The sequence below is a fragment of the Panthera onca genome, chromosome C1 (genome assembly GCF_046562875.1).
Source record: "Panthera onca isolate mPanOnc1 chromosome C1, mPanOnc1 haplotype 2, whole genome shotgun sequence".
Lineage (NCBI taxonomy): Eukaryota > Metazoa > Chordata > Mammalia > Carnivora > Felidae > Panthera > Panthera onca.
In genome coordinates, this window is record NC_138346.1 from 196,471,246 (window position 1) to 196,485,208 (window position 13,963).

Here is a 13,963-nt window from a genome sequence, read left to right on the forward strand (position 1 = left end):
TCTCTCTCTCTCCCTCTCTCTCTCTGCTCATTCTTTCTCTCTCTCACTTCCCCGACTTTCTCTCAAAAATAAATAAATACTGAAAAAAAAAAAAAAGAAGAAGAAGTAAAGGCCTGAAGGAAGAAGGAGAGTGATCCATGCAGGTTTCTGAGGGAAGAGTGTTCCTGGCGGTGGGGATAGCAAGTACAAAGGCCCTGAGGCAGAGCAAGCCTGACGTGTACAAGGAACAGTGAGGAGACTCATGTGGCTAGAGTAGAAGAGAGTAGAGGTGAGGAGGTCAGGGAGGCAGCAGTGGCCAGCCCGTGAGGGCCTACAGGCCAGCGTGAGAACTTCAGATTTCACGCTGAGTGAGATGGGAGCCATTGGAGGGTTTGGGGACAGGCAGTGACGTAAGCTTAACTTCCTAGCGGCTCCCTCTTGCTGCTGGGTTGGGACCAGACTGAAGGGGATGGAGGGTGGAGGCTGGGAAACTGGTGGAGGCTACCACAATACTGCAGGCGAGGTGATGGTGGCTTGGAGCAGGGTGATGGCAGTGGAGGCAGAAAGGAGTGATCAGATTTAAGATATATTCTGAAGGGAGAGCCGACAGGATTTGCTAACGAATGGGAGAGAACTGGGGTGGGAGAGAAAGAAGACAAGGAAACTACAGCGATTTGGGCTGAGGTGCCTGGAAGGACAGAGCTGTAAGCGTGTGAGGTCTGCAGTACCGATGAGATGTCCAAGTGCAGGTGTAGAGAAGGCAGTTGGGATGACACGTGCAGTACAGGACAAGGGTCAGGGCAGTGTCGGCATCGCGTGGACAGTATTTGATGAGCCTAGGTGAGATCACCTAGAAAGTGAGAGTGGAGGGAAGAGAGATGAAGTCACTCTAAACTTTGGAGCCCTGGGGCACTCCTAGAGGTTAGGGACAGGAGGGAGACCCAGCCAAGAGGACCAGGAAGGAGCAGCCAGAGAAATGGGAGGGGAACCTGGGTGAGTCCTGAAAGCCAAGTAGAGAGTGGCTAATGGCAACAAAGGCCGCTAAGCCAAGTGAGAGAACCCGGAACTGACTGTTCTCTGGCAACATGGAGGTCTTCAGTGACAAGAGCTTTGGTGGAGCCACAGGGGCCTAAGCCGGATAGGAAGCTGTCCGAGAGAAAGGGACATGAGGCATCTGGGTGGCTCAGTCAGTTGATTTGATTTGGCTGAGCATCCAACTTGGTTTCAGCTCAGGTCATGATCCCAGGGCCGTGGGATCGAGCCCTGCATTGGGCTCCAGGCTGAGCATGGAGCCTGCTTGGAATTCTCCCTCTCTCTCTCTCTCTCTCTTCACCCCCGGCCCCCCGCCTTCACTCATGCTTGCTTGCACACGCACTCCTCTCTAAAAATTAAAAAAAGAGAGAATGGGAGGGGAGCGAGCGGAGACAGTGCTTTCAAGGAGTTTTATTTAAGGGAAGGAGCGAGAAGGCGGCAGAGGCTGTTGAAGGTGGGAGAAGTAACAGCCTATCTGTGGGTGATGAGAAAGACCCAGTGGCAAAACCGAGGATGCAGGGCAGAGAGAGGTGCTGCAGGGACAGCCAGGAGTGGGGTCTGCTGCTGCCTCTTCTGACAGCTCATCTTCAGGAGCCCAGAGGAGAGAGAATAAATGGGCAGCGGTGGGAGCTTGAGGGAACTCTCTGCCCATAGCCTCCCCTTTCCTAGCGAGGTAGGAAGCAAGGTCATGCGCTGAGATGATGATGGGCAAGAGGAGGTAATGGGAGGTTTGCTGGGAGAGAAGGTCTGAACAGGTTTCTAGTAGAGTGAGTAGACCCTGGGACCCGAAATCATACAACCTACAAAGGCACCACGTCCTTTAGAGGTAAGACAAGGATATAAAGGGGAATCCTCCCTCAGAGGTCGGCACTATTATTATCCTCATTTTTTCAGATTAGAAAGCAGGCACAGAGCTGTTAGGAACAGATGTCTGAACCGGGCGCTGAAGGCTGATGGCTTTGCCACTCCGGGAAGGCTGGGGCCTGGTGGTGCCTCCAGACTGTCCCCAGTGTGGGGAGCTGCATGGGCAAAGGCAGTGGGGGAGGAGCATGAATGAACCCAGGATGCTCATGATCGGGCCTTCCAGATAGGGATGGAGAGAGGCTGAAGGCACCACTGAGCGTGTGAATGCTGGACAGGGATGGGCGGTTGGTTCCCTGTAGGTGGCTGAGGACCACACTTGATGTATCAATACTGATTTCCCAGGAGTGAAGGGACAGCTCCTGGTACTTTTTTTTTTATTAATTTTTAAAAAAAATATTTATTTTTAAAAAATTTTTTTAATGTTTATTTGTTTTTTGAGAGAGAGAGGGGCAGACTGCAAGCAGGGGAGGTGCAAAGAGAGAGAGACAGAGACAGACACAGAATCTGAAGCAGGCTCCAGGCCCCAAGCTGTCAGCACACAGCCCGACATGGGGCTCAAACTCACAAACTGTGAGATCATGACCTGAGCCAAAGTCAGACACTTAACCAACTGAGCCACCCAGGCACCCCATTCCTGGTACTCTTAAATCTGGATCTGTGCCTAGTCTGGGGAAGGGCGCATTTTCCAGCAGACTAGGGGGACTCTGGGTTATCCTCTTGGGGTCCTTCTGGCCTCTATGTGCTCCTAGACGTGGAGGGACCTCCACACTGAGACCCAGCAGGATGAGGGCCACACATGGGTGAAACTGCATAACTCAAGGAGGCAAGAAGCGCGTCCCCCACCATTGACCCAGGGCAGCCCCTCGGGCGGCTGGTCTCAGGAGCTCTATCTGTCTTGGCTACCACCCGCTGCGTCCTTGTGACAGCTTAGAGAGGCAATCCAGGCACCTCGGCCTGAAGATCCAGGCCCTATAAGACCTGCGCCCTGCCATTCTCTCACTCTCCCTTCCACATCATACTCAGCCACACCGAACCATCTTCTGGTCTTAAATGAGCCATATTCTCCCTCCTCCACTTTCACACATGCTGCTCCCTTGTGCCCTCTACACAAACCTCAGGCTTTGATGACTAACTCCTACTCCCCTTCATGTCTTAGTTTATAAACACCTCCTCTGGGAAGCCTTCCTGGGTTTCTTCAGGTAGCCCTGCACTTTTCTGATCTCATTCTTTTGTCAATGTGTGTGTAGCTGTCTGTGTCGCTAGACTTTTAGCTCAGGGTCAGGCCTGGGTCTAATTCATCACCGTAGATCCCTAGAGCAGCCAGCACGGTAAATGTTTGTGGAAAAGTAAATAAAGAAATGAATGAATCCGAGTCTCAGTTCTGCTACTAGAATAAAGTAGGTACTCAGTAAGTATTTTTGAATGGAACTTGCCACACATCCTGAACAAGTCACTTCTCCTCTGAGCCTCAGTTTCCTCCTCTGTAAAATAGGGATGTTAGCCCCTTCCCAACTCCCTCACAAGTGAGTAAATGGATGTGGGAACTTGCTGGTTGCCCCAGAGCAGGGTTTCTCAACATCAGCACTGTTGACATTTGGAGCTGGATAATTCCTTATTTAGGGGGCTGTCCTGTGCATGATAGGATGTTCAGCAGCATTCCTGGTATCTACCCAACTAGATGCTCCCCTCCCCAGTTTTGACAACCAAAAATGTCTCCAGACATTGTCCAATGGCCCCTGCGAGGCAAATCGCCCCAGTTGAGAACCACTGACCCAGAGAAAACTGCGTGGAAGAGGGGCTGAAGGAGCAGTAGTCTGTGCCCTGAACATCCTGCCAAGGATAGCGGTCCCTGGGGAGTTCAGAGACCAGTGACCTGGTTAGCCAGGCCCCTTCCTTTGTCTGTAGGGCCTGTGAAGTCACTATGGCTCCTCTGCCAGCACCAAGGCCCTTTATGTCCAGATGGGAGGGGCAGGCGCCCCCAGGGAACTAGCCCATGGATTCTAGCAGCTTCCTGCCTGCCCTGCTTCCAGTTTGGGCTTCCTATTGGGTCATCTGAGAACTCCGTTTAGCACCTGTCACTCCCCTTGCTTTGGAACCTCCACTCTCTACCCACCACCCACCCCCTGTCCCCACCCTTCAGCCGACATTGGAAACCCTCCAACTGCCTGGCCTGATTGTTGCTGCCCCCAAGCACAAACTTTCTCCCCAGCCAGACCAGGTGGCCTCTGCTCCCAGGACACCAGACACTGCCTGCCTTTGCTTTTACCATCTGCCTCTTCTGGGCGGCTCGCCCCTCCCCCTGCTCACCTGAATCCAGTCATTTGTGGGTTCCAGCGTGCTCACCACCTAGCTGTGTAGCCCAGGGCAAATCACTGCCCTCTCTGGGCCAGTTTTCTCCTCTGTAAAACAGGGATGGAGAAGATGTGATTTATCTCCCAGCCTAGGGATAAGAATTAAATAAAATTATCTATTTGTGATAATAATCCTGGAACTTAGTAAGAACTTGATACTTGTTTATCATTATTATAATGACAAATCAGTTGGTTCCTCAGTCTTGCTGAGCAGGCTTTCTGGAGCCACACAGAGGAAAGAACATGGTGTGACAAGGCTTTAACTCAAGTTCCAACTCTACTTCCACCCCAAGTGGCAACCTGAGCAGGCCACTTAACTCAGAGAAGTCTCCTTGGAGCCTCAGTTTCCTCTTCTGGAAAATGGGATGGTAACTTGCACTCCTAGGGCTGCTGTGGTATTCCCATGAACCAGTGGGTGTGAACGTGTTTCTCAAATGCCAGTATGGCGCAGAGGGGGCCGAAGAGGTGGGAGAACTGGGGCAGCAGATTATGTAAGGGCCTGGCCAGAGGAAAGAGCTGGCAGCGTCTCCTGTCCTATCAGGCTTCTGAAGGGTCAAGCCACTGTCCTTGAGAACAAAGAGGAACCAGCCATCTGCTGCCAAGTGATAGTACTTGACTAGGGGGTTTCTCTGCTGCTTGGGCCTGTGATGTGTGGTTGAAGATGGCCAGAACACATTTTCCTGGGGCCTCCACAGTCCATGCCCGCCCTAAATGCCTTTGACCTCGAGGTCTCAGGCTTAAATGGGCTGCTTCAATACCTGCTTTTTGTTTTTATAAAACAGTGTGTCAGGACCTAGAAAAGAGCTCTGATCTGTACTATAGTGAACCCCAGGGGACTGGTTTGTTTTGCTGAGGTCTGGCACTTCTCCCAAGGATAAAGGATGGGTGGAGGGATTGCCAGTCTCCACCCCGGACTGACGTCTCAGAGCGGAGAAAAGGTGTTGCTAGGCCCCCTTCTAGGTCTGTCTGTGGTCTGAAGGCTGTTACTCCTGCCAGCCGTCGCCTCAGGGAGGGTGGGAAGGAGGCCTGGAAGACAGAACCTCTGTTTATGAGGAGATGGGAGACCCTGGAGGTGGACCCCAGCCTGTCCTTTGGAGTGTAAAAAGCTTCTGAGAATCAGGCCACGCCCTATGCCAATAAGAATACCAGGCCCCGCCCCTAGCCCTGCCCCTGAGATGTGGAACTCAGCACCCAGTTATCAGGCCCCTCCCCCACCTAGTCCCGCCTCTACTGCCAGCACTGCCCAATGAACAGCAGACCCCGCCCCTAGGCCCACCCAATGAGTGGCGGGCCCTGCCCTCACCCAGTCCCCTGGGCTTCCAAGCTGAGGCTCCACGCCCAAGGAGCTGGCACTCTACGCAGTCAGGATTTCCTCTGCACTGCAGGCTCATCTTTGTGGGCCCAATCTCAGAACCACTGAGAGCCCACTTGGCTGCCTCCTGGAGCGCCCTCCCCACTCATCGGTGGCACTGGAAGTAGCCCACGTTGCCCCACATTAGGCTTGAGAGTCTGGGGCTGAGCCCTCCATCTGGTGTGCTAGTGTCTCCGCCCCTCCCCCGCCCCGTCTCACGGTCCTTCTGCCCGGAGCTGCAGTTCCTGCCTGTTGCTGACCTCCTAGATCATCCTGAGCACCACAGGCTCCCGCGTGGCACTCAGAACTGCCGCTGCCCACACCTTGGCTTTGTGCGTGCTCTAACCCTTCCTCTGTACACGCCTGAGTGTGACCCGCATTCCACAGCCGGGAGGAGTGGCCCATCTGTGTCTAATTAGATTTTTCTTTCCCTTACCTCCCTTCACACATAACTTCCTACACCTCCCTCCACCTCTCACCTCCTGACCCCACTGTGGGAATTCCTACATTCCATGTGGCAGGAGCCTCTGGTTCTGACAGGCTGCCCTGTGACCGCTCGGACCACAGGGTAAAACATATGTCCACTGATCCAGTGTCTTCCTTCCCCTGACTCCCCCTCTTCCATGTCCCTGGATAGAGAATTGTGATTCCACTGACTGACCCCTCTATTCACAGGGCTAATTGTTTCCATGCATCCCTCTGAGTTCAAAGAACAGGAAAGGAGAATGTAAAATGCAAAACTAAATTTACTCCTAACAGAGCTCGTGGAAAGAGCTCGATGTAAGTCAGCGGTCAGCTTTGTTAGTGGCCTTGTGAACGGGAGCACCAGTTCAGAAACTGGCTGTTGCTCCCTGTTGGTGACAGTTGCCACCACTGAGGCGTTTTATTTCCGTGCATGCGTGCAGCCAACAGAGGTGATAGAAGGAGGGGGTAAGGCTCCAGCCAAGTGTAGTCATGTTTCTGCTTCACCAGATAACGAAACCGCCAGAGAGCAGGATGAAGAAATTGTTCGCTCCTGGGTACTGGCAGCAGGATTCCTTTTCCTCACCCTTCCTCGCCTCTGTCTTGCTCTGGCCTGGAAATGGTCATCCAGGCTCAGGAAGGCCACTTCCAGGTTCTCCATCTTCTGGTTGGGCATCAGCTCCGTCACGGAGGAGAGAGTAAATAGAACCCTTGACATGAGAGTGCATGAGACTCTGAGAGCCAGACCTGCTAAGCCAGTGTGGCCAGCCCGGAACAGGATGACCCAGCCTGTGCCACCTGTCCACGAGAACACAAGCAAGGGCCAGTTTAATTTGGTGAGCCTTTCTGGAAACGCTCACCATGCCTGTCTCTGTGCTGGGCACCGGGCGCACAAGGGACAGCCTATCTGCATGGTACACAGCCCTTACCCTCCTGGTGCAAATGGTGCAAAAAGATGTGGGCACAGAAGACAATACCCCTTATACAACCAGAACACAAAATTAAGGAATTTCAGAAGAAAGAGCAACCAGGGAGCAACCACCTTCCTGTGGGCAACCAGGAAGGCTTCTCACAAGATGGGCCCTGGAGTTGAGCCTCATGCAGAGGTGATTACAACAAGCAGGGAGGAGGCAGTGGAGGGGCAGTCCGGGTGAAGGTGTTGGGGCTGCGTGTGGTGGAAGTGACGTGTGACAGGTAGAGCTGGGGCTGGATTGCACATGACCTTGCTTAGTCCTCGCCCTGCCTTTGAGTGCTGGGTGACCTGAGATTAGTCACCTCTCCTCCCTGGGTCTCATTTTCCCCATCTGTCAAGTGGAAGAGTCGGCCTAGAATCCATGGTTTTCCGCTTTTTCAGACCTGTCACCTACATTTCATAACAAATAGTTTGCAATGTCTCAAAGGTAATAATAACCTTTCCACAACTTCACTATGTATATAAACTTGAGAAACGTATATATACAGGTATGTATATACATAGTCTGATGACAATGTAAAGGAAAAATAGAAGGAAATGATTTATAATAAAATATTGTGTATGCCAATCTGTACATGCTCACTCACAGCCACAGTGGAAAACATAATGAAGCAGTCAGGTGCTCACACCGTAGATGAAACACAACTGTGCCTCACATATGGTCCACAACAGGTAGGTTATATGAGTCAGTGGCATTTTTCTCAGACATATACTTTCCCAAAAAGTGAACAATTCTCAGCAAAGTTCCAAACAAACCAAGTTCAGTCTCCCCTCAGTTTACATGGTAGTAGTACTCAGTCTGTTAAAACTGTACAAAATGATTTCCTTCCCAGGGCACTCGGGTGGCTCAGTCGGTTAAGCATCCAACTTCAGTTCGGGTCATGATCTCCTGGCTTGTGGGTTCAAGTCCCCCGGTAAGGCTCTGTGCTGACAGCTCAGAGCCTGTAGCCTGCTTCAGATTCTGGGTCTCTGTCTCTCTCTGCCCCTCCCCTGCTCACGTTCTCTCTCTCTCTTTCTCTCTCTTTCTCTATCAAAAATAAACATAAAAACTTTTAAAAAAGATTTCCTGTTTATACATAAAAGGGAGTTAAGTTGTAATTTTAGGTCATTATAAAAGTGATTTTTCATCCACATGATTGTCTGCTTGAGCATTTGAAAATTTATGGGTGGCAAAGGGGTCGTGGGACTTCCCTGTGCATTTCATTCAGGGCATTTACAAATTTTTTTTAATTTTTTTAATGTTTATTTTTTTAATGTTTTTTTTTATTTTTAATTTTAATTTTTTTAATGTTTATTTTTGAGAGAGAGACAGAATGCAAGCTGGGGAGGGGCAGAGAGAGAGGGAGACAGAATCCAAAGCAGGCTCCAGGCTCTGAGCTGTCAGCACAGAGCCCGACCCGGGGCTCAAACTCACGAGCTGTGAGATCCTGACCTGAGCCAGAGTCGGATGCTTAACCAACTTGAGTCACCCAGGCGCCCCTCATTCAGGGCATTTAGATGCATGGATCCCACCTACTGAGGAAACCCACACCCCACCCCACAGATTTCCTTATCCCCCAGTCCCAGGGTGATTACCAGCACCTGGGATAATCTTTAAGCTCTCTCAGTTCTGAAGTTCCCTAATTCTGGATTTCATTATGGTTTACTCAGCAAACTTTTGTGGGGTGCCCACTATGTCCTTGCCCCAGGCATTGGCAACGAACAAGCAGCCACAGCTTCTGCTCCCCTGCAGCCAGGCTTAAATCTGGAAGGACTTCAGCTATCGCCCTTCCATTTTACAGAGGAGGAAGCTGAGGACCAGAGAGGGCAGGCATCACATGTGTTCACATCACACAGCCTCCTGGGCACCAACCAGAACCTGGCCCTCGGGGAGACACCACAGAGTGGATCCCCAACCTTCTCTCCACTTATCTTTCCTCCCTCCTCCGCCCCCTGCAGTGCCCGCCGCCCTGACCCTGGACCCGGGCACTGCCCACCAGCGCCTGATCCTGTCCGACGACTGCACCATCGTGGCCTATGGCAACCTGCACCCACAGCCGCTGCAGGACTCGCCAAAGCGCTTCGACGTGGAGGTGTCGGTGCTGGGCTCCGAGGCCTTCAGCAGCGGCGTCCACTACTGGGAGGTGGTGGTGGCGGAGAAGACCCAGTGGGTGATCGGGCTGGCCCACGAGGCGGCCAGCCGCAAGGGCAGCATCCAGATCCAGCCCAGCCGCGGCTTCTACTGCATCGTCATGCATGATGGCAACCAGTACAGCGCCTGCACCGAGCCCTGGACGCGGCTTAACGTCCGCGACAAGCTCGACAAGGTGGGCGTGTTCCTGGACTACGACCAAGGCCTGCTCATCTTCTACAACGCCGACGACATGTCCTGGCTCTACACATTCCGCGAGAAGTTCCCGGGCAAGCTCTGCTCCTACTTCAGCCCGGGGCAGAGCCACGCCAACGGCAAGAACGTGCAGCCGTTGAGGATCAACACGGTCCGCATCTAGGACGGCGCAGGGAGCCCACAGGGGCCACCTGGGCCACGGCCACCAGCAAGAGCTCTGCCCAGGGGACAGAGCCCAGGACTCCGGTCCAGTGTAGCCCCCACACCCCGTGAGGCCTCGGGCTGGGTGTTTACCCTTCAGCCTCCATTTCCCTTCTATATTGGTGGTCATGCTCCATGATTCTTAAATGCCATCAGCATTGGTGTCCTGTAGTTCTGACCTTGATGGGGAGGCAGCTTTGGTCCCAGGATGTGACATGGCTTCTCCTCAGGGCGGCCCCTGCCCAGCCCTCATCCCCATCCTCTGGGCGGCGGGGAGGGGGAGCTTCTCCCTGTCTCTCTCCTTCCCACATGCCCTGACCTCAGGATGTGTCAAGAGTGTTGCCAGCAGTTGGCAGCCTGAAAGATACATGAAACCCACTTATGCTTCCAGGTCTAAGACTTGCCCGGCACCCCACCGTGGGCCATTTGACCCTTGATCCCAGCCCACAGTGGACACAGGCTGTAGCTGGTCCTAGGGTTCCCGAGAACCACCTCTCCTTCTACCTCTGGACCAAGAGCTTTATGGTTCCTGTTTCTCCCACTGACCTGCAGGTAGAGATGATGCTGTGGCCTGTGGGAGGCACCCGGTCACTGAACCCACGTGTTACGGTCACTGTGCCACCAACTTCCAGGCCGCGGGTCTAAAATCAGGATGATGGCACGCAAGGCTGATGCAGAGCCCGGTAGCCTAAAAGCAGCTGCAGGACACGCATCACTGGGTGATGGAGGTCTCCAGAGGCTTAAATAAGGGTCCAAACCGGCCTCTGTGACCAGGCTTAGGGTGCGGGGAGGCTGAGGGGAACAGTTGTCTCAGGCGAGCACTGGGACAGGCTGTTGGCTGGGACTTCCCATCAGGCTTGGCGTCTGTCTCAGTTAGGATCCTGTTGCAGAAAACAAGAGCTGCTTTAGCTAGTTTAATTTGACAGCATTTATTATCACATCCCTGATTTGCAAAATCATTGGAAGGGCTGGAGGAGCAGACTCCTTGCTGAATTTCCAGGAACAACTTGCGGCTCCCACCTGCAGGAAGCCACTGCATCAGGAAGCTGCTGACCGCAGAACTGTGTTCCCTCCACCGCTGGCCGGGCCGGCAAATTGGTGTCCTGAGGCTTGCCTCTGTCCCACTCAGTTTAGTTCTCAAATCCAAATCTCTGTGAGGGATACTGTTGGGGAAACATAAATCAGATCCAGAACTTTGGCGGCAAGGGTGCCTGGGAAACGTAGTTTTCTTTCTTCTCACTGCAGCCATGCAAAAAGGCCCGGAAGGATGTTTAGGTGTTGAACAAGCCCATCCACAGTTTTTGTCACTGGAGTTCACCTCCAGGCCTTGGCTTTGAAGCAGCAGAGCCTCCACGTGTCCTGCTCCGTGGCCCTGTCCCTGCCCGAGGGCAAGAGCCCAAGAGGTGGATCTATCCGCAGCACTGGCCGAATGTCTCAAGCCTTCACTTCGCTCTCTAGTCCTGGAGCCTAGATTCTGAGCTTGTGGGGTCCCTGACCACCCTCATCCCAAAGGAGCCAGACTAGCTGAACTTGGGGGGCTCCCACCTCACAACTGCTGCCCATTGGGGTCCCCCGTGGGCAGGAGGAATCCTCATTCTCACCTCACCCCTTCATCTACCAGAAGCTGGGCCACCCCCCAGCAGTATTTTTATTTTAAATGTTTCCCATTTTGTGAGTTATGAATTTGTATTAAATTAAAGTTACAGAATGTCAGTGGTCAGTTCTATTCATTTTGACAAAGGCCTGCCTTTTCTGTCCCAGGTGGTATTCATGTATTAACATGGCTAATCCACAAAGCAAACCTACTGGGTATGTAATATTATGCCCACTTTACAGAGGTGGAAAATGAAGTTCAGAGAGAAGACATGACTTGCCCACAGTCCCAAGTCCATGCTGGGAAGCAGTGGAACTTGGATTAGAACGGAGTTCTAGGGGCGCCTGGGTGGCTCAGTCGGTTAAGCATCCAACTTCGGCTCAGGTCACCATCTCACTGTCCGTGAGTTCGAGCCCCGCGTCGGGCTCTGTGCTGACAGCTCGGAGCCTGGAGCCTGCTTTACAGTCTGTGTCTCCCTCTCTCTCTGACCCTCCCCTATTCATGCTCTGTCTCTCTGTGTCTCAAAAATAAATAAAAACGTTAAAAAAATTAAAAAAAAAAAAAAAAAAAAACGAAGTTCTAAAGCCAGCACTCACATCACAACTTACTTGTCAGGGAAGACTGGCAGTCTGCCTGGAGGAGGGGGTCATGGCAGCCTTGAGAGCAGAGGGGAGCTCATGAGACAGTGCCATGGTATCTTGAATTCTATAAGAGTGCCTGGCCTTGAATCTGAGCTCCATTGCTGTGTGACTTTAGAGAAATGGCTTAGCCTCTCTAGGCCTCAGTTTTTCCACAGAGAAAATGAGGGTAATAACACCCATCTCATATGATTTATTGGTAAGCTGCTAAATGCAGTGCACTTAGGGAGGTCCTGCCTCCCACTCTACCTGTCTCCAGGAGTCAGTGTCCTAAGACACCTGACCTTAAGGAGTCTGTCTTCCTCCTTATGCCTTGTGTGGAGTGTGGGACTACCTAAGCCAGAAATGTCCCCAGGTCTGCTGTGTACAGGGAGGTCCATCCTACCTCTGACTCATGGGGAAGGAGTCTGACCAGGAGTCAGGCAGGGCCCTGCATATGGACAGATGAGCTGTGTACACTCTAAGTGGCAAAGCCCTGGGCCCCCCACAGCTGAGAAACAGGAGTCCTGAGCCTAGTCTTAGTTCTGTGCTGACTCATTTTGTACCCTGAAGGCCCTATCCTCAGTCTCCTCCCCTGCAGATGAAGGGGGTTACACTGGATGTTCCCTGAGGCTCCAGATGGATCTTCGCCTATACCTGGAGCTGGAGAGAGAGGAGAAGGAACCACCCCAGTTGTTGGATTGCTTGGAGTTCTAGAAAAAGGGGCATGAACAAGGATTGGGGGGATTGGCAGGAGCAGAAGGAAAGGTCTCTGATCGGCTGATGGAGAGCACCCAGTTTGGGGGGAGATGATTTTGAGACTAAAGTATCCCCAACCCGCCTGCCCCACTGGCTGCCCCAAAGCCATGTCCCTCCATCTTTGCTCAGTGCATCTGTCTTCTGGGGAGGCAGTACCCCCTCCACAGTCCTTATTACCCTTCCCCTACTCAGCCTTGGCACAAGGTCCAAGAAGTGGTGGCCACTTCCCGGTATTTACTCTCCATTTCCTAGTGTCTGGGAGTAACTGTAGGGAGCTAATTTGCACACTAACTTGGGACTCTGGGAAATCAGTGCATCTCCCTGGCTCCATACCATTGTGCATTTGTGCAATTGTGAGTCAAGCCTCAACTGCAAGACAAGGCTCATGTGTCTCTCAGGGTCCAAAGAATTCATGAATGAAGGAATCTGGAGTTGTCAGGCTGAATGATACCAGGAATCCCCCATTTAACACAGGCAAGCAAAGAGGGGAGGCAAAGGCATCTCAGCATTGGGGAGGGAGGAGGGATCAACAAAGGTCTTACCCAGAGCAGGAGAGAACTGATAGGAGGACAGTATCCCTATCTGGATCCCAGGCAAAGTGCTGGTACTTATCTAATATCAAGACAAGCCCATGAGGTTGGTATCATTATCTGAGTGTTTGGTGGAGAAACATTACCTCCCAGGGGATCCACAGCCAGTAGTCAACAGAGCTGGAAACAGACCCAGGCCCATCCAAAGCTAAAGCCAAACTCTTCTCTGGACCTCCTGGGAAATGCTTCTCAACTTTGAGGACCACTTCAGTGACAGGCAGGGGACACCAAAACTGTGATCTCCCTTGGGGTTCAAAGCGGGACTTTAACCCTGGCTCCATTCCATTGTGCATTTGTGCAATTGTGAGTCAAGCCTCAACTTCAAACCAAGCCTCATGTGTCTCTCAGGGTCAGGGGTAGACTCAAGAAGGCACTATGTGACCCTAAGCAGGTCCTTCTCTCTCTCCTTGGGCCTCAGTTTCCCCATCTCTATTGGGGAGGGACTAGGAATCTAGTTAATTGATTGCCAAGGTTCTGGCTCTGATTGGCCAGGGTTCTGTAAGCCTAATGCAGGGTTTGTCCTAGTCAGAACCTAACAAGGCCATTCGCTCTGGGTCTTTCTCTCTGGGGTGCCAGCAGGAACAGAAAACAACAGAGATGACGTCTCTTGGCAGCACAGAGTCAGCCAGAGAGGTTGTCCCCGGAGGCTGACAGCTCACACCTGGGCAGCATTCCCGGCTTCCTCTCATCCTGCCTGGGTCCTGGGGATGTTCACCATCCCCAAACACTTCACCAGGAGGTCAGCTGCAAAGGGCCATGTCACAGGCTTAAATGAAGGGGGCTTGGAGAGGAGTGGGGTTGGTTGGGGGGTGGGAGGGAAGGGAGTAGTGGGTGCTGGCCAAGGTGCTGAATCATCATTTTTGC

At 52.5% G+C, this 13,963-nt stretch overlaps 1 protein-coding gene across 4 annotated transcripts in view; it reads left to right on the forward strand.

Moving 5' to 3' along the window:
- Positions 1 to 11,247, forward strand: part of TRIM62 (tripartite motif containing 62) — a 30,993-nt gene extending 19,746 nt beyond the window's left edge. For all 4 annotated transcript variants that reach the window (XM_060625155.3, XM_060625158.3, XM_060625156.3 and 1 more), the window contains one exon: positions 8,951 to 11,247. In XM_060625155.3, the coding sequence (XP_060481138.1) occupies positions 8,951 to 9,501 (551 nt within the window). In that variant the 3' untranslated portion in view covers positions 9,502 to 11,247. The remainder of the gene's footprint in view (positions 1 to 8,950) is intronic.
- Positions 11,248 to 13,963: the final 2,716 nt, after the last annotated feature.